The 21,156-nt window shown below is 39.6% G+C and overlaps 1 protein-coding gene across 1 annotated transcript in view; it reads right to left on the reverse strand.

Annotated features, from left to right (window-relative positions):
• si:ch73-211e3.1 (trithorax group protein osa) overlaps window positions 1-21,156 on the reverse strand; it is a 63,074-nt gene that overhangs the window by 18,674 nt on the left and 23,244 nt on the right. Inside the window, exon 2 of the mRNA XM_056746079.1 lies at window positions 11,152-12,795. Within this exon, the coding sequence (XP_056602057.1) occupies window positions 11,152-12,795 (1,644 nt within the window). The remainder of the gene's footprint in view (window positions 1-11,151; window positions 12,796-21,156) is intronic.

The following is a 21,156-nucleotide window of genomic DNA, read 5'->3' on the forward strand; positions in this document are numbered from 1 at the left end:
CAGATGTTAAAGGTTCTCATGGTACAAAAGGTTCTTCTATGGCCCAAAAGAACCTTATCCAGCACCTTTTTTTAAGGAATGCACAGAAACGTAAGCAAAACAAAAGATCATTAAGAATTAAACTCATTGTTTTAATATCCATGACCTCTCTAGTTTCTAGTGAATCCTCAGGAAAATTATTTGTATTGCTTTATTGTTTTTATCACTTCAACTGATTCTTTAAAAAGAAGTAAAATTTATAACACGGTTTTCTTTACACAAGCTCTACTGAACAACAATATCTTGCAGATGCAGAATGTTAATGCACCTACAATGTATCTTCACTACAGAAATGTCATATTAACAATAAACTTTTACATCAAAATTCCATGATTTTCAAGCTTTACAGGACGCAGGAAACCCACATTTCCATCATTTTCTAATACTCCGATATTAAGCAACAAAACATTGCAATCTTTAAACCATTCTAGCGACAGCAATTTTATAGATGGTTTGCAATTGTTGTATTTTACACCCCTAAAATAATCTATTTGTAGCATGGAGAGCTTTATTAGGCCACCGGTGATGGAGGGGGAAGGAACAGGATGAGCGACAGAGAGAAAGAGAGAGAGGCGGGGTTTAACAGCACATCAGTTATGAGTACAGACGGATACACTGCTCCGTAACAGCGGTGACTGATGGATTTAACCTAATGCTCAAGACAACATGTTCTTTAAGCTACAAACCAGACTCAAAATCAGATACTGTAACTCTCTCCTGCACTGCTGCATTGTTCACTACTATGCCGCAATAAAGTAGAACAAAGACTCAAATGTTCAGCACAATTTTCTCCTCTCTCCCTCTTTCTCTCTTTCTCTCTTTCATCACTATCTCCACAGGGTGTCTGAAAGAAGGCGACAAAAAGACAACAACAAATGACTGCACGTCACACAGAATGAATGGAGGAGAACGAGAGGGAGAGAGAGAGAGAGAGAGAGAGAGAGAGAGAGAAGAACACATCCAAACAGGAGCAGGACACATTCACAAAACACTGAATCAGCATCTACCACAGCAAGAGCTGCTGTCTAAAAAACATGTGTGTGTGTGTGTGTGTGTGTGTGTGCGTGTGTGTGTGTAGGGGGGGGGGGGGTCGGTGAAGAAATATTTTTGTGTCTGTGTGAGAAATAGAGTGACTTTGTATAAGTGCTTGAATGCCCACTGGCATGGGTGAGGAGTACCTTGGTGAGAAATAAATAGATTCAGCAGAGAAGTTGCCCATATATTTATAATAAAAAGATTTATAGCTATGAAGAACACACACATGTATGCATATAACCATTTTAAAGGAATATGTTGGTAACTGATTCAGTTATGAATCATGGTAAAATGTTTAAAATGATAAAAACATGAGATGAAGACTCCAGTCAGGTGATGGGTCTAGTAAATATAAATGTTTTACATAATTTTTAACACAATTTTACATAAGGGTGTCCCCTGGCAGCAATATTGGTAATACAGACATACAATTTACAACTAAAAACTTTTTTCTTTTAAAATAATGATACAGTCTAACCTTTAATCAAAAACTGTTTAAACCAAAAATATGTCTGATTCTTTAAGCTTTTTAAAATGTACACTTTCATAAACATGAAACGGATCTAGTCACTGTTCAAGTTACACAGACTTGACCTACCAGATACTTGAACAAATGCGTGATGAAAACACAAACCAACCATACGTAAATGTACCATATCTGGCAAGCAGAGACAGTAGAGCTGTCAAACAGCCAGTCATCACTGTCGACGCTGGCTTCATGTTGCGTTAGACTCAATTTGACATTTATATAATCTGCTGTAACACAAACACAGTGTCCAACCAAATCCAGAAGTCATCACATACAGACACGTGGCTGGTGTGCCGTGTCCATTTGCGTTTGCATAAATTGATGCTAAACATACAAAAAGATCAGTTTCACAACTCTGCTCAGGAATTATAGACTAAACATTCCACAGATAAAACAAATGTAGGATTTTGGATGAGTGATACAATGACTTGTGTTGCTCATCATTCTCTTCGCTTTATACAAGGATGCTTTATCTATTAGTCCTGGAAACTACATATGCTGTACAACTGAGAAAATTTGAACTTTTTTCTTTGCTACTGAATAAATTTCAGCTGGTCTATTGATATTACAAAATCAAAGCTCTTGTGTAGGTGGTGTTTTTTGGAATTGTGTGTTTCTGTGCATTACTGCATGTGTGTGTGTGTAGCAGCTCCCAGAACTCAGTCGCCAAGACAGTCTCACTCTGTCTGCCTCCTGTCTGTCTCTCTTTTTCCACCTCCTCTCTCTCTCTCTCTCTCTCTCACTCTCTCTCTGTGCTCATACACTGTTTCCTATGTCTGCTTCAGTCTCCTGTCTGGAGTCTGACTGCCAGTGACGCTCTTCCCTGCTATCTCGCTTTCTCCCATTCCCCCTTCTTCCCCCCACAGTAAAATGACGCTGCATGAGCTGCTTTTGAACAGACAGAGCATTTGGTGAAGATGCATATAATTGTTTGATCAAAACAGAAGCTTAATACAGTATTTATACACCCATTACCAGAAAAACAAACAATGAGATGATAGGCAAACATGTGACAGGTAGAAAGTGAATGTGCGTAACAGGAATATAAAATTGTGTTTGTGTGAAGCAGGCCTTTGAAAAATCTGTCCACATGCTGATGTGTGTATGATATTTACAGTAGGATTGTGGCTCTTTCATTCTGTTGATAAAAACAGTCAGATGTAAAGACTGAATGTTCCCTTTATCTTTCATCGGTACAATACACAGAAGTGGACACACATGATTTTCCCGTATTAACCGAATTAACCTCTTATTTTCCCTGCAGAGTTTTTCTCTGTTCCTCTGACCTAATTCAAACCCAGCTGACAGAAAATTAAGCTTCAACTGTCTTTTTCATAAAAAACTAGCCATAGAAGTGTGAATCTGACTCAAATAGCACCTGAGCCATATGTGCTTACACAAAAAAATCGTACAATGTGTAAATCTCTGTTTGATGTGTCTCTCAGGAGGCGTTTACATGATAGTTCTCAATTAAAATGGAAAATCCTTTGGCCCCGTTCAACAGAAAGGTCTATGTTAAGGTCAGGACTAAGCCATGAGTTAAAGTCGGACATTTGAGCAGCATTTTGTTCTGCTTGTTCTGTGTTTGTAAACAGTTCTGGGGCACTATTGACTGTCATAGTATGGAAACGAACTACTGTGGTAGTCAATAGTGCCCCAGAACCGTTTGGTTACAATGATTCTTTCAAATCTCTTCTTTTGGGTCCAACAGAACAAACACATTTGAACAGATTTAGAACAACTTGAGGGTGAGTAAATGATGACAGGTTATTCATTTTTGGATGAACCGTTTCTTTAAGACAGCTAAGGCACATATTGACGCTTTGACAATGTTGTTGTGTGTATGCCAAAACGTTTGATTTCAGAGAGATGTTACATGTATTTAAGTATAAACCTCATCCTAAAATGTTAAGTGGGCTTTGGAATCTTTTATAACACAAGATTAGTGAGGCTACAATTTTTCATGTAACTGTTCAGTAAAGGCAGAGCGGTAAAGTACATATTGATAAAACACATAAACAAATGTTAATTTACACACGCCACAAATCCCTACCGATAAAATATGATCGTTTCATAACAGTGACACGCTCTCTCTCTCTATCTGGCTCTGTCTCTTGGTCTGTCTCTCTCAATATCTCTCTCAGACACATTTATGTACAGCTGACCCACTTAGAGCTTTTAAAAATGGTTAAAATCAGTTAACGTGCCCAAGCAGAAGAGAAGCACAAAACAAGGTTAGACTCTCCACACCCCGCTGGGATGACTGCTGTGGATGTGTGTGTGTGGTGTGGTGTTGGCATGAACTATTTTCTCCTGTGTCTGTAGCCAAACACCCCCCCCCCATCCCCATTCATTTCAGCCTTGAAGGAAGGACATGAACACACACTAACATGAGAGAGTGAGTGAGTGTGTGAGAAACTTTAATCCTATAGTGAATGAACTAAGAGATAAAGCACGCAGGGCGTTTTATGCCCTCAAACATCTTTTTTCCTATAGAAATCCCAATTAGAATTTGGCTGAAAATATTAGAATCAGTAATTGAAGCGATTGCCCTCTATAGCAGTGAAGTGTCCACTGACAAATCCACATCAAGACTTTACTAAAGGGGAAAAACATCCAATAGAGAGCCTGCATACAGAACTGTGTAAAAATATCTTACAAGCGCAACGGCACACAACAAACAATGCATGCAGGGTAGAATTAGGCAAATATCCACTGATCATGAAGACAGAAAAAAGGGCAATCAAACTCTGGAAACATCTAAAACACAGTTACCATCACTCATATCCTTATAAAGCACTGAAACCCCACGAGATGAGCAAAGAACTGAATCCTCTCTGTCAGCTGGTCCAGAGCTTCAGTCCTGATGTTTCAGTCCTAACATCTGATGGTCTCAACCACAACAATACTGACAAAAATCACACTCAACCAAATCACAACACAAATTAAACAAAACTACATCACTCATTGGGAAACCCAAACAAAACCCCAAAGTAAAATGCAATGGTTTTTGGCCCTAAAGACAGAACACAGTATGGCAGACTATCTGTACACAGTGACAGATAAAAAACTAACAGCCACGTTGTCAAGAAAGAGACTCAGTGGACATAAACTCACTGTAGAGATGGGCAGACACAGATAAACATGGCTGCCACAGGACCAGAGACTGTGTCCACACGGTAATCTCAACAAAATTGAGACGAAACTCAACTTCCTAACAGAATGCACAAAATACACAGATATTTGAGAGAGAGAGAGAGAGAGAGAGAGAGAGAGAGAGAGATACAAACAGTCTCAAAAGAGTGGTAACTAATAGCTGTATTTCTGCATTTATACATACTGTAAAGAGGAGAGGGCGTTCAAGAGTCCTAAATTGACTTTATCAATTCTTAACCATCCTGAAAACCATACCACTGAAGAACAAAATACAGTACTTCAATTGTAAAAAAAAAGACAGCAAAGTGATTATATGGAGAGTAAATGGGACATTTAGTTTGATAAACAAATTTTGTTGACAGATGTATGAAATCAAAATGTCACTTATTAAAATACTAGCACATAGCTAAGACAAAGTAATGCACTAATCATTAGGTAAGACAGGTCTGAGACTGCATTTGACTGCATGTTTAAAGTGACCAATGAAAGGAGCGGAAACATCATAGCCATTGAGAGAGAGAGTCGCGTCAACTCCGTTGACTCCGATGGAACAGTTTTTCACAGCAATGGCGGTTCATGGAGGCTCTCAATAGTTCCCGGAAGTTACTAGTTACGCATGGAGCTGCGACTAAACAGACCAACTGAGGTAAATGATTTACCAATTTAAAGACGAAAGCCATTGAATGAATAAAAAATGTAATCGCATACTGCCATACTATATAGTAGGTGAAAAGCAGTAGGCGAACGAATAGTATGTCATATACTTGGAATACTTATCTATCCCATGAGCCCACATGACATGATAAGTTCATACACGAGCATGGCGGGGAACTGCGTGGTAGGTGTCTCGTTTCGGAAGGCTGCATACTCCAGAGGTCTCATTTGATGCCCGTTACATCATCGAGGCTGTCTCGTTTCATAAAAGTAGGTAGGCACCCTTCTAATGCGACCTACTTTCACAAGAATTCGGAGGACACATGAGGTGTATCCTTAGTTGTTAGAGATAACCCATCATTCTTTGCGTCTGCCAACATCTGTTAAATCTACGCGTGTTGAATAAACGGCAACAGCAGCACATTCAATCAAATATGCAGTGTTTAAAGAGTAATTAACATGTGATTTTTTTAGGTCCTACTTTGGTTTATGGAGTATCCAACAACAGGCTTATGTACAGAGAAGGTGTAAAAACACTATTACGTTGCAATATTAGTCAGTTCATTTTTAAATGACTTCTTGACTGACTCTGAAATGATTAATTTCGCGATTCACCCGGCTTATCCCCTCCTATCCGCTAGCCTAGTGTCATGTGATTGGTCAGATGGTGACCACGGCAAAATAACAAACTGCATGAAATGTAATTTTCATGACCTAATGTTACTTACTCTTTAAATGTGAACAGTTTACAATTTGTGTCACGTTTTTTTAATCTTATTATATGTAGTAAATAGGTTTACAAGTATTTAGTGATTTTTAAAAGTTTTAAAACTGTAAGGCAATACATTTCACATTTGTTTTACTCTTTTGGCAATTTAGCTCTTAAAATCATGTAGAAATCACTTGAATTCATTTGACAAGTGTGCGAGTACAAAGTGATGTCATAGCAACCTGGTACTTCCTGTTTCCTTTTCTGCCGGTATATCCTACAGAGGACGTCTCCTTCAATTCTAAGTTGAGAATCCTCCATGTACCGCACCGCACCCTTTAGAGGATGATACCTCTGGAGGACACAAGAACGCAGCCTTAAAAAAGAGACACAGCTCCCGTCTGTGTGCAGCTTTTTTTTGGTACCGCACGGTGCCGTGTACAACAGCACATGTGCAAAAAAAAGTAGAAAAAAAGTGGACTAGGGGTCAATACACATAAAAAAACCAAAACCAACACGCTGAATCCAAGAACAGTAAGCATAGAAGCATATCCTTCTCCATACTGTTTGGTTGTTGTTCTTGTTGTCTTGCTGTTTGCTCGGATTGTTTGCAATGGCGAATACACTTCCTCAATCATTAAATTGCAGTGTGTATCGAATGTGTTAACCTATGTCCGCACTAAAGCTCAGTTTATACTGGTGTGTAGGACCTACGCCGTAGCCAATGCAGAGCCGTATACCCTACGCCATAGCCTGACGCGCACCTCTCCAATAATGGAATAACGCGTCAATTCTACGCGGACCGCAAGCGCTGTGATTGGTCTGTTTGAACACCTCCCTCAGGTAAAAAAAACTCTGCGATAGCGTCACGTTTACTCAAACACTTTTCCGAATGAATTCTCGAAGTAAATTATTTGTTCTTCTGTAATTAACACCTCAAGGTGCAGCAAAAGGGGGTGTTTACTTGCCGCTATCACTGCTAATGCTTCTCAAATTAGCTGCTTCTTATTCAACTCTTGTCTTGGTTACACAAGCAACACATGCGTGGACACTGACGCATAGTGGTCATTGCCTGTCGACGCAGACAACGACGTAGAAGTATAAATACCGACACATAGCGTAGAGGCTATGGCGTAGGTCCTACGCATAAGTATAAATTGAGCTTTAATCTGTGATGAGTATGCGCAGGAAGTTGTGCTAAAACATTTGGTTCTAATGCATTCCATTGTCCTATGTCGCGTCGCATCCGGTGTAGACACGGTGTTAGTGTGAGCCGAGCATAAATTCGATCTCGCGTGGGTGCATTTCTGCTTGTGGAACTGATCTACGTGTTTGGGTCACACGCGTGCGTGTAGTTTTCATGCACGCGAGTTTAGGGTCTGAATAAACATCATATTCTTATTTTTCTTTCGCATATGGCTGCAAATTGAAACATCAAAATTTATGCTTAAAACTTAAATGAAATTTCCATTAAATCTAATCTAATCAATGAAAATTTACTGTGGGGAATGACAACTTAAACTTCATATGTAAAGAAAGCACATTTCATTACTAAACCACTGCATTAACTTAAACGCCAATCTGTCGCTACAAAAACAACATCAAAAAGTACTCTAGTCATATAAATCAGTCAGCTCAAAGTCCATCTGGGGTTCTCAAGCAACCATTTAAACAGACAGAAAGGGGACTAGAAGCAGCTTCACATGTGACATGACAGCACATACCACAAATCAGACAAGCTTAAAACCTGTAGGCTCTCTCTGTGTGTGTGTGTGTGTGTGTGTGTTTGCTTTGTTGATGGGTGGGTCTGCAAGTAGGGGTTTGTGCTCAACATGTGTGGTCAAGAAAACAAGGGCTAAAAATCTTGTCCACTGCAGCTGTGAGGGCAGTACAACACACACACATACACACACAGACACACACACCTCTAGGGTTATCCTTATCCAATCTGTCACACCAAGGCATAAAGGATAGCAACATGAGCTAAAGCGAAAGGAAGCACAAAGAGAATTAGATGAAGAATGTGACGAAAAGAAGAGAAAAGGATAAAAGGGTTTATTTTAGAGCTTAGCTTCGAGAGCTGGAACTGAAGATAAAATGACATCAGAAGCAGAAATCATTTTTGTCCTCACATCTATAAAAACTGTATACTACTTTAAATTTAAAATTTTACAACTCCTTTCTCTTTTTTTGGATTACAATGAATAGCTCTGAACTTTCTAAAACCCTGAGTTTATCCGTCTCACTTTTTCCGAATCAAAAGTTTCAGCTAGAGGTTAACGCATAAAAAAGGTAACTTCTGGTTATGGTTCCGCTTTATTTCCCTACACCCTACACAAGTGGCCACAAAAAGACATCTGTAAGCATATATGAGAGAGAGAGAGAGAGAGAGAGAGACAGAGACAGAGACAGAGACAGAGACAGAGACAGAGAGAGAGAGAGAGAGAGAGAGAGAGAGAGAGAGAGAGAGAGAGAGAGAGAGAGAGAGAGAGAGATTTATATTTGTCTACGTGTGTCGTGGGAGGAGGGAATCCCCACTTGAGTCAACGTAGCTCCTGCTGGGAACTCTACTCGTGGTGAGTTCTTGTGAAGAGTGAACCCCTGATAGCAATCAAACTTTTGTTTCTGTTATGTTCCTTTATCATGTCACCTTATTCCATGATCTAGAAACTTCCAATGTATAAAGTAATCAAACAAACTAGGTAAAAAACTTTCCAAATAAGATGTAGAATGCTAAACTTGATACCATGATACTAAGGTGATTAATGTGTTGCTGTGAGGTTGCCATAATGTTCGGTGTGGTTGCAGGCGTCAATTATATCAATAGTACAAAAAACGTACAAGTTACCACCCACACTTAATACCTAAGATTATGAAACCGCTAATTTTAAGTATTGAGAATTTTAAGTAAAGTTATCTGTTATAAGCATCACTTATTGATACATCTCATAAAGAATGTGTACAATTAAACATGACAAAAGTATGAATTAATTAGTGATGTTTGAATTAATAATGTATTAATTATTAACAAATATTTTTGGAATCTGGTTGAATACTAGGAATTTAACATTGTAACAGTACTTTTGCATGTAAATAAGCAAAGAGAGAGAAAGAGAGAGAGAGAGAAAAAAAGAGAGAAAAAGAGGCTGGTTAGTTTTGGGGGCAGAAAGTTTGTTCAAAATCCCCATTCACTTTGCAACCACGCTTGCCAAGACACCAAAGAAATCCCCCCCCCCTTCTCAATCCCCCTCTCCTCCAAAATTCATTATCTTTTATTGGTGTGATGAAAGAGTGCAACTGGGCTGAAAGAGGAGGACCATGCCTTCAAACAGACCGCCAGGCAGTCAGAGAGAATGTGCAGCGGTACTTTGAAACTCTATAGGCGGCGCACACATTAACACAAACCATCTTTGTCTCTTTAGCACAGATATACAAAGATACACCAAGGAAAAAAACATTCCCTCTACAGGCACACGAAAAACAACTTAAACATCCATCTTCTTCCTAATCGTATTTCCACTCAACTACAAACAAACTGAAAATACCTTCCTAGGCAGATCACACTCAAACAATCTGGAACAACATAGTATACAGGCTCTTAGCACAAATGCTTATCACATACAAAGCCTCAAATTCCTTTACTCTTGGTTCGGCTGTCCATTCAGTTAACCTTTGCCGCTTCTAACTGCCCCCCTCGCATATACACACATCATAATGAGTTGGAACACCCATTCCCTCCCTTCCCATGGTACCACAGTGTGCCCAATCCACTTCGCTTCTCAAAATCAAGCCGATTCCCCCCCTGCATGTAGCAAGCAAATTTAATGCTACACAACAAATGGAAAGACACATGGCCACGTTTCAGGGTTTTGAGGTTTTTCATTGACTCTACAAGTGTGGCACAACAATTCTGTTGTTGACACCATGTTTTTTTCATTTATGTTTAATCAATTGTGGACAGAGAGAAGAACACCTACAACAGTCACTGTCTGTTTGCAAACTGCAGTAAAACAGATATTCAATGATTTAAACTTGCACTAAATGCACCCAACAAGAACACAAATTTTTTTATACCACAATCCAAAAATAAATTTCTTAGATATGTGTTCTGAAAACAAGAAACATTTTCTTAAGATCAAGAAACATTTACTTGAGTAACAAAATGAATGGCCAGATTTACTAAACAGCGCAAATTTGCGTGAGAGCGCAATTTTAAAAAAGTGCAGTGGAAATTTCTTAATGAGCGACATAATCTATCAAGAGCAGCGCAAATTAGTGAAGAGCTTAAAATATGCTTATTTGCACGTTAAAATGCCAATGCGAGCAAATACCAGTAAACTGACGAGCACAAATGTTAGTATATTGCCTTACGTGATTCAGAATTCCTGCATGAATTTTTTCATATGCAATAAGGTCAGTCGCAAAAACAACGGTGTCCACATATTTCCAGTGCAAATCTTTCACTGCGTGTCTTTAGTAAATCTTGACAGTAGTTTTTACGCCAAAAGCATTTGCGCTCACACAGGCTATTAATAAATCTGGCCTTAAGTCTTGGTTGTTGAATGAAATTGTCAAAACCAAGTGAGTCTATGCTTAAAACAAGAAAACATTTACGAAGGCAGGTAAGGTAATCTAGGAAGGTAAGAAAATTCACAAATAGATGTTTCTTGGTCCATAGGGAGATTTTTTTTAAGCATAAACTTAAAAAAAACAAGGAATTCATCTTTGTAATGTACTATTTATGACCCAGTCTGTGAAAACCCAACTAACCCAACTGGTGTGGGTTGTTTTTAAAATACTGTTTTCTACATAAAACCATCCTACAAAATGTAAACAACATTCTGTAAAAAGATAACCTTGTCAAAGATTAAAATTAATGGTTAAAATTAATGGTTAAAATTCAACTTTTAATGCTCAATATCTCATAATTAGATTTTACGACTTTAGCCTAAACTTCACAGATAGTTAGATTTATCCACGTAGATAAACAGCTTACACCGAAATTGAACAAATAAGTGAATGTACTTACATCTCTGCAATGAGGCCCAATAGCACCTGCCTGCATTCCCCTTTGCATGCGCTGCGGAAGTAGATGCATGTGTCCGCCAGCTGATGTGGGTGGTGTGGGCTGCATGCTAGCACTGCGGTATCCTGCCACAGCCAGTGGACCCATTTTGGCGAGAGAAGGATCTGGGTCAAAATGTCGTAATGGCTTAGTGTTATTGAAAGAGTACGGTTCTGGACCCATTCCACCTATGGTGGTCTTGCTTAGTGAAGGCTTCCCCTGTGCTGTTTGTGCCTGCATTAGAAGCTTAAGGCTGCTGCTAGGCGGCTGGTTCGATGTGATGGCCTTAAATAGCTGACTAGACATACCAGGCGTTTGATTACTTTGTGAGTTGAAAAGATGGCCTTGAGTGGAGGGTAGCACCACTGGTTGGCATTGCCCAGCTGGGCTGGGATGTTTATCTGGTCGGTAAGGAGGTGATGGTCGAGTGCTGCCTGATTTTGGGGCCACACCAGCAAGATAACTTGCCTGGGAACCTTGGATAGTGGTGCCTGAACCCCCCGATGGAGCATTTCCTGACAGAAGACTATTCTGGGGGCTAAAAGGAGGCTGAGCTATTGCTGGGCTAGCAAGCTTTTCGGGCCTGTAGGGTGGGGAAGGTCCAGTTGATGGGGCCGGAGCCATGCTAGAGATTAAGGAATTCTGGGGACTCTGAATATTTCCTGCTGGGCTAAAGGGCTGTTGATGAGGAGATGAATTAGGTAGTTTGTCAGCAGGTCGGTAGGGTGGAGAAGGACCAGCCCAGGAAGTGCTCTGTTGACCCAATCCAGACAACCCCGACTGTGCAGATGGTGGACCTGCATTGTTGGAAGAATGGTGCTTACTATTTGATGCCATTTGTTGAAGGTGTTGGGCTCTGGACACCTCGTGCCAGTTGGATCCAGGTCGACTTGACAAGGCGGCAGAGAGCATGGGTGATTGGTTCTGCCCCTGCGAAGAGGACGATGATAGAGGTGATGCTGAGAGTGGAGACTGTACTGGTTTGGAAGGGTGTGGTAGGGTATATGGTGCCCTTGCAGGACTTGAACTCAATTGAGGGGAACCAGTCTGAGAGAAACCGGGGGACTGAGTGAGGTGGGCCTCTAGATGTGACTGTCTCTGTGGGGACCTTTTAGGAGTCCTATTACCCTCCGGGTGGACAAAACCTCCAGCACTACCTCCATGGTCATCACTTTCTTTACCAAGTATCTTCTCAATGTCAAGCTCTGGTAGAGAGGGATCAGGGTTCTTGGTGAGTTCATCCAAAATCTCCTGCAGTTCCTGTTCTACTGAAGGAGTGACTGAACTCCCATTTGGGTTAAAGTTATTTGCCAAGCCCCCTGAACCTCCCCCAACCCCTGGTGTGGATCCAGGGCTAGAGTTTTGGGGTACGGAATATGGTGAACCCAAACCATTGCTGTTCAGTCGATTACCTTCCAGAACACCTCCCTGGTTGCCCATCCCAGAAGGGAATGGGGGCTGAGGGTAACTTGAACCCATGGACAGAGTGACATCCTCCAGACATAGTCGTTTTGCACCTCCTTGGGTCATAGACGTGTCAGAGACCCTATTTAAAGATGAAGAACTCTCCGCGACCCCAGTATATTTCCTCTTTAGGGATCCTGTCAGCTGAGGAGACAAAAAAGATATGTTCATGTTACTAATGCAACTATGTCATCGTTAAAAAGTAATAGAACAAGATGATGGTGTGTGACAACATCCATAACTGCCTCAATCTGAACATTCATTCACATTTCTTGAGTATATATTTAGCTCTATTGGCAATGGCTTGATTGTGTTACCATGAGCAGACTGGTTTGTAACCAATCACAAATTGTCTGTGGGGATCTCAAGGTTCCCTTTTTCTAAACTCTCAGTCTGAATGCCTTTTCCAAAATGGGCCCTTTTTTGGTCCTGAGCCTTCCCCAGCTGTTATCCAATGGTGCCAGAAGTGGGATCATTCAATAGACCGTTTCCATTAGTGTGTGGGTCAAAACCCTGCACGCCTTCTCCATTACCCTATCCTCCCAATTCGACCCCTCTGGAGAGCCCTCTTAGCGGATTAAAACTAAAGAGCCGCCAATCAAAAACCACTCATTGAAATTTAGAACGAAGTTGTTTGCAAACTTGCAAATCACACAATATAAAGACAGAGGCTGGCATTTCTTCAGATGTGTTGCCCAAAGGAATTCCTATTATGGAAAGCAACAAACCAAGCACTGAAAGAAAGTTAAAATGCTGCTAGGCTCTAATGGTGTATTCATTTAACTTTCAATTATTTTATAAAGTAAATAAGAAAAGGTGACAATAGAAGGTGTGAGAGTAACAAATATGTAGAGTATTTTTTTTTTTACCAAAGATAACCACCATGTAATTAAAGAGTGGTAAAATAGCTGGAAAGCCAGACTCGCAGATTGAAACCCAGTTGAACAAGTAATCCTGTGCGTTCCATGACAATTTTAACCTTACAGAAAGATTAAAGGTGAGAGAGCAAGAGAAAAAAGACAGAGACTCATTCTTGTTTAAATAAATAATTTATGTAACATTCCAGCTACACAGGGAATGTAGAATATTTTTTATTTTAGCATTCTTGTCTCCTCTGCTAAATTCTGTTTTATGAGGATTTTGATAGTATTATGCATTTTTAAGCTTTTTCCTGGACCTGGACCAGTTACCATTACACAATCTTGCCTTGTATATATCATGAAGAAAATTACATATCTCTCTACACTGACTACATCTAAATACAATACATGAATATATAAACATTATTTGTTAAGTAAAACACCTCACATTTTCCTCAAAAACCTTAGTTGGAGACACAGTTTCAACTTCCTACAAAACCACTCCTTTCTCTTCCTTTACCTCACCCCCTTTTTTTATCTACGAGGTTTTCCACATAGATTCCTCTCCAGCTAGAACAATAGAGCTCTGGAGACACACCTTCTTCGGCATCGCCAAGCTGTCTGTGCAGTCCACCCTGCCGTGTGTGTCTGTGATTGAAACAGTGACGAAGAGGAAGAGTGTCTGTGCATGTGTAACAGAATATGAATTAATGCAGTCTTCATTTTAGAGCCTAACACACACACACACAATCCTCTCTCTAATGGATGCCAATTTCACCCCGAGTAAACACATCAATACAGACACATCGACTCTCTCTCTCTCTCTCTCTCTCTCTCTCTCTCTCTTGGTCTCTGCTGGAGGGACACCTTTCATTCGGTAGCGATCGGATTTGTCCCATTATGACTGACACTGCCATCTGTCAGCGCTGAGCGCTGGCAAAAGAGAGAAAGACAGAGAGCAGACCTATCATCCACACTGCTGTACACATTCTTCATAATTATAGCTGGTAAAGCATACATCTGATTGCATTGTTTAGATTCTCATTAAAGCTGCAGTGTATACACAGAAAATAACACATTCACACACAAACGCAGATTAGTAAGTAAATGCAGCCTGTGTGCATATCTGTGCATGTAGATTTCATTGATTGGACTGATGACTTAGGTGGGTGTTTTTGGGGACCATGTAAACGCTTTGGTACTTAAATATTATGATTTGATAGTCTGTGCATAGCGAAAAAACAGGCCCGCATCAGGGTTTTTACTATGCAATGATATTTGTCTCCTCATGGTTTATGCTTTCTCGAACTGGCTATCAGCTCCGCTAACAGATTTCCATGACGGCTTCTATCGATCCACCTCTGCAACGGCTGATTATTCAACCGCGGTGTCCCTGTCAGTTCAGTCAGCTAGAAGGAATCCTTCAGAAGCTTTCAGACTCTTCGCAGATGCCGACAAAGTTATTGAATCTTTAACACTTTATTATTTTGAATGGTCAAGTTAAACCAAGTCAAAGGGATTGATTCAGAATCAGAAACAGCTTTATTGCTAGATGTGTAAACAAAACCTCCGGTACACATACAAATACATAAATAAACAGACCTGGGTTGAGAACTTATGAATTGTAATTAGTTCAACTACTCAGTGTTCCCGGTGGAATTGGACTGAAGGAGTTTTTTTTTCTTCAATTTCACCACAAGGCGGCCTAACGGATGGTTGTCAAAGAACTTGCCACTGTCGGTGAGAGAAGCAGCAACGGAAGGACACAGTATGGGCTGCCAAGTGATGACGTAGTAAATGGTGTTGTGTGTTGTATTGTTATGCCATAGGGGACTGGGGGCAATGAGTTTGCATTAACAGAGCCAGTGGGGCTATACCAGTCTTTGCCAACGGGTTTGCCTGTATGATTGCGTTGAAGTCTTGATAATATTTTGTAATGTTATGCCATACGGGACCAGGGGCACTGAGCTTGCATTAACGGAGCCAGTGGGGCTATAACAGCCTTAGCCAACGGGTTGGCTACAATGAACTGTAAACAATCTGATTACGTAATCCAGATTACATGAAATTAGTTATTACCCAGCTCTGTCAATAAATATAATAATACAATGGAAAAATAAAGCACATTAAAAACGCATAAAGACTAAAACAGATAAAACATTCATTACAAGTTAGTTTAAGGTTATCTGAGGAATGACTAAAAGGAAGATTAGAGGAAAGTTGCTTCCTCCCAAATTGCACAGTACAAAGAGTGTAACTAAGGACAGCCCCTCCTGTTTCAGAACACAGGATGAAGACTGTGTGTGTGTGTGTGTGTGTGTGAGAGAGAGGGAGATAGACATACAGCAGGGCAGAGAAAGGGTCTTTGCCAAAAGAAACAGAAATTGGAGTCACTTTTTGTGCACATAAACCGAGTTTCATCTTCTAGACCAACACAAACATGCCTAATGTGTGTATATATGCATGTGTGCCGGAAAGCACACTGTCAGATGTTATATATGAAGATATACAGATGACCTCTCATACATTCACAAAGACAGACAACTTTTAAAAAGGGTGCCGAGTAACATACAAGTACTTATTAACCTGCTTAAACCAGAGGGCGCCTGTTTTAAAACCATTTGTAAAGCCTTCTGTAAAAACTTGGGTCTTTTAATGGATAATGGATTTAATCTTTTCTGTCTATTAAAGACGTTGAAAGGACTATACACATTTTTATTTTGTCACGTCTTGACTACTCCAATGGATTTTATGTAGGTATTAGCCAGGTCTTCCTCACCAGACTGCAGATGGTTCAGAATGCTGCAGTTAGGTTGCTAACGGGAACACAAATTTTGGCCTCTCTTCATTGGCCTCCTATTCGATTCAGAATTGATTTAAGATTCTTATTTCAGTTTTTAAATCATTAAATGGTCTGGCACTGTCAAATCTGTAAAAGTTAACAGTCTTACGCTCTGTTGAGGGTACTTCGGTCCGATGACAATTAATTCTTAATTGTCCCCCGTGTAAGATTAAAGAATAGAGGTGACCGTGCATTTGCAGTGGCGGGGCCTACTTTTATTTAAATTTACTTACTGACTTTTTAATAGTTTGGCTTTTTGTTATTCTACTCTGTGATATTGTATTGCTTATGCTTGTACAGCACTTTGGCAAACTCTTGTTGTTTCTAAAAAGTGCCTAAAAAATTAAGTTTGACTAGACTTGACTAACCAATCCTGTGGAGACATCAAATAATAACAGCAGCAACATGAAATGTATAGTGCACATATACACACAACTAATGTTGTTACACCGCACAGTGCAAGACAAACAATAGAGTGCAAGTACAATGTAATAAACATGTAAAAATGTATTAGCTACCAAGTGGATTTTTATGACATGAGATGTTCAAACGATGGATGTTGTAAGGCTGTAAAAGCAAGGATAAAGAAGATTCCTATCTTCTGAATGAGCCACCTTCAAGAAATCAGTGTGCTTGTTTGACCGGGAGGGGTAAGGAAAACAAATGATTTGTCCGGGAAAGGAAACAAGTTTGGCCACAGACTAACAAGAAAGCAAACACATGAGCGTACACGCATTGAAACCCGCATACATGTGGAGGTACTGCTGAGATTAAAAGAGCTTGCTTCTTCATTTATCTCTTTTCCCGCTGCATTCTTTCTGTCTCTCGCTGTCTCCCTCCCTCCTCCCCTGTGGCATGTAATGGTATGCCAATCATCGTTAGGCTTTCCATTGTTGTGCCCTTAATTACCGCTGCCTATGCGATGGCACTGTCATCTAGATATGCTAATAAACAAAGAATAGCCTGCCAGCCATGCGCCACTGTGTGTGTTACCGCGTGTTAGTTTTTTTTGCTAAGCTCTGGTGATAGTTTGTCTTTGAGTGTCTTCTCCAGCACTAATGCAATCATGGTCATCTTGTACATTCCCAACAGTATGACCTTGCCACTATGCATTTACTCAGAGGAGTTAAATAATTTAAAATTCAAACAAATTTAAATTACTATAATTTTTCTTACTATTAATGGGGATTTAGACTCAAAAGCATGTAACCGATTATATTGAATATTCGCTCTCTCTCGATCAAAGGAAATATTCAGCCCTTAAGAAATTCAATGCTTTGAATAGCATCAGCTAGAGATACTTATTTAATCAATAAAACTAGCTCTAATTGTCAAGGATACGCAGCGACGGCCGCGACACAAGAACAGATGACCCGGGTGCAGACAGCGGGTAAGGGAGAAATAACAACTTTAGTAACAAAACGTGAGACAGAAAAAGAAACAAACACCCACGTGGGGGTGAAACGACAGAATGAATCGGGTGCCCAAGACTCACTAAACTAACTAGACTGAACACAACATAAGACAAGACTACGAATGACTAGGCTCAACTAACAGGACACTTCGGGACAAGGCGAGAGACACGGGAACAAGGTTAACACTCCGAACATGAACAAACTCACAAAACTCCCAGATTGCCAAACTCACAAAATGATCCAGCACAGGACAGACAACACAGAGGAATTAAATAGGGATCAATTCAAGAGGGGAACAAGTGTGGGGCATGAAATATTTAACAATCAATAATGAGGAAACAAGAGGGCGGGGACAGAGACGAGACCAGGAGTGGGAGTATATGGCAAGCCATTAGGGACAAAACTCTCTCTCCACATGAAACATGGGTTTCTGCCATGATCCCTCTACTAGACCAACAGAAACATGACAAGATGCGTCAGAATCATGACACTAATAGGCTTGATTAAAAACTGAGGTCTGTACACACAAAGCCGTAATAATAAAAGTTTCATATAGTGAAAGATCAAGTATTCTCTAAAAAAAGCCCAGACAATTTCTTACCCAGAGACTTAAAGCACATTTATTGCAGGGTCCCTTCCCTCAGGAGCAGCCCGAGGTTAAGTGTCTTGCTCAAGGGCAAAGTGGAGATAGGGGATTGCTATAATTCTACAGTTCATGAACCGTTAACCATCCAATTACTAGCCCAGATCTTCAATCCCCATAATGTGCTACTGCCAACAATGGTGTTAAAACCACAATTAGAAAGAAATAATTGTGTGGATAATTGAATAAGGAGTTAAATTGATTTAGTCCTTTATCTTAAATATAATCTAAATACAGTGCGAGTGGTTGTCACTATGTGATTAAAAATGATACTATATTATGAAAATTGTTTGATAGGTTTCATATTTGTAGTACAAATGTAAGAAGTGGTCATTTATTAGGTTCATCTATATTGCAAGTTAATTTTATCTGTTCATTATTAATTTAAAGCTATCTATAATCTATGATATCTATGGACTCATTATAAACCACAGTCTAAGACACCACATCGTGCAACAAACAACATACATCGTAAGCTTAACACCTTAAATATATGTTTCCAGAAATAATGTGTGTAATTTTGTGTGTCCAAATGTGTTACAACAGGTGTGGTTGGTTTTAGACAGGATAAAGGGGATTAGATTAAAGGGAGGTAAATCCTTCCCCAAAATCACAAGAGAGAGAACAACATGATGCTTAAAAAAATGCAAACAAATGCTATTTTTTAATCCATCAACTATTTATTGTAGCTCACACCAACATATACAGAAAGTCTTAAAAATAATAAAATAAGTCTAAAAACTGAACATTTATCCACTAACTGCTATAGACCTGTATACAATCTAAAAGTACAACAAACCCTCAATACTGCAACTTGATATTCATTACTTGTGACAACAGTCGGTCTACGGGTCACATTGACTGTATGACCGAATCAATCTATCCTCATTGGACCTATTTGTCATTGACTTGCACCAACGAGAAAGCAGTCAATGTCTACATATTACAGGGCTCCAATGAGCTCGGTGCGAAATTTTAGAAATGCTTTTTCGATGTGGTTTGTCCCTTTGTTTCTCGTCAGGATGAGGAGATAAGTGATGTTTACATAGCGGTGACACTTTTACTCTGAGTCAGCGCTTGTTTTTCTTTCCTTTCTCGATAATCGCTCTCATAATCATAAGTGAAAATGTTTGTTTGTGCGGTTTTCAGATTTTGATTTCAGTAAATGATGAGTAACAAGTTCAAGAGAGCGATCAGAGTGAGGGAATACCCTTATACACCTTCCACTCTCTCTCTCTCCACCAGAATATAAGAAAATGTTTGACTTGTATTCCAGTAAAAATATCTAAACATAGACCTACTTTAAACAATAAATTGAAGCGAGATACAAGGTTTGTTTGAAAGGTTGAGAATATCAGTGCATTTTCTTTTTTAGCACAAGGTTTTTAAATTAGTTTGCATAAATGACCATAAAAAAGTGAAAGAAAACCACAACAGAAAAATCTAATAAAAAAAAGAAGCCTTAATATCTCACACCCTTTTGCTCATAAGGTAAATGTTTCCAATATCTGTTTCAATATTTTGTAGAGAACAAGACAAAGATTTCCTCATTAAGAAAATGATTTTTGCAGTATTCAGCAGCACAAAAGCATGCGGCTCCATATGTTCACATTACTTGTTTATTCTGTAAGAAAACCGGAATTGTGACTAAGTTCAATTATTGATGCAGAATAACAATCACAGAGCCAGAGAGATGAACAAATCCTAGCATACACACACAAACAGACTCAGAGTGCCGGAAGCTCTGAGCGCTCTGTGCTGTGTTCAATGAATGTCAATGAACTTGCAAGGAGTGAGTGAGTGAGAGAGAGAGAAAGAGAGATAGATGCACAGCCTTTTCATAGCGAAAGATAAACGCAGGACAAAGACAAAAGGAAACCGAGAGAAAAGAAACGCAAGACAGTGTGTCTTTGTTTGGATGTGTGTGTGTGTGTGTGTGTGGAGTCACATCTGTGTTCATGCAGATAGGAAGTGTTCATTCAGTGGTTTTTACTGCATTTGTAGCCATTTGTTTGTCATTTTGACCAGACACAGTGATCCCGGCAGTCTTCCTCTGCCCGTTTTAACGTACATCCAAGCACTTTCATGAATAAATCAGGAGATAGATGGAATGAGTGTGAGAAAGTGTGTGGTGTGGCTATATATAAGAGCAGCTGCAGGGTAGGGCTAATTTAGAAGCTCCGCTAGTCTCGCTGGACATTCCTGTGTCAAAGCACTAGTAACAAACACATGTTCAGTATCTTGATCACATGAACGTGTGTAACTATAGCCATTTACTGATAGATACTGTGGCAGAATGAAAATGGACATTTACACTACGGATGTGTCCGAAAGCAGATTAATGCTGGTATTGGAGGTTGGAAGGCATCACGGTACATCCAAATCTAATGATGTCAAAACATCTCCATAAAAGAGAAACGTTCGTTTGCAGGAATGATATCGTGTGCGGTGAAAATATGTTTTTCATGCAAAAAATTACACTAGGAAAAACTAATTTTAGTTAATTTCATTTTCTCTAAATCATTACACGTCGAACCCTGTACATCAATACTGTAAAACACAGTCATACAGGTTTAGAATGACATGAGGGTGAGAAAATAAATTACATTTTTTGGATAAGATGTGCCTTTATAATTATTATAAGCTCCTTTTGATGGAATAACAGTTTTTGTGATCAATTGCAACTGCTAGAGACAGAAAATGCATGTACAGTGATACAAAAGATTTGTATCAATATTGAAAAAA

This window comes from Triplophysa dalaica, chromosome 1 (assembly GCF_015846415.1).
Source record: "Triplophysa dalaica isolate WHDGS20190420 chromosome 1, ASM1584641v1, whole genome shotgun sequence".
Lineage (NCBI taxonomy): Eukaryota > Metazoa > Chordata > Actinopteri > Cypriniformes > Nemacheilidae > Triplophysa > Triplophysa dalaica.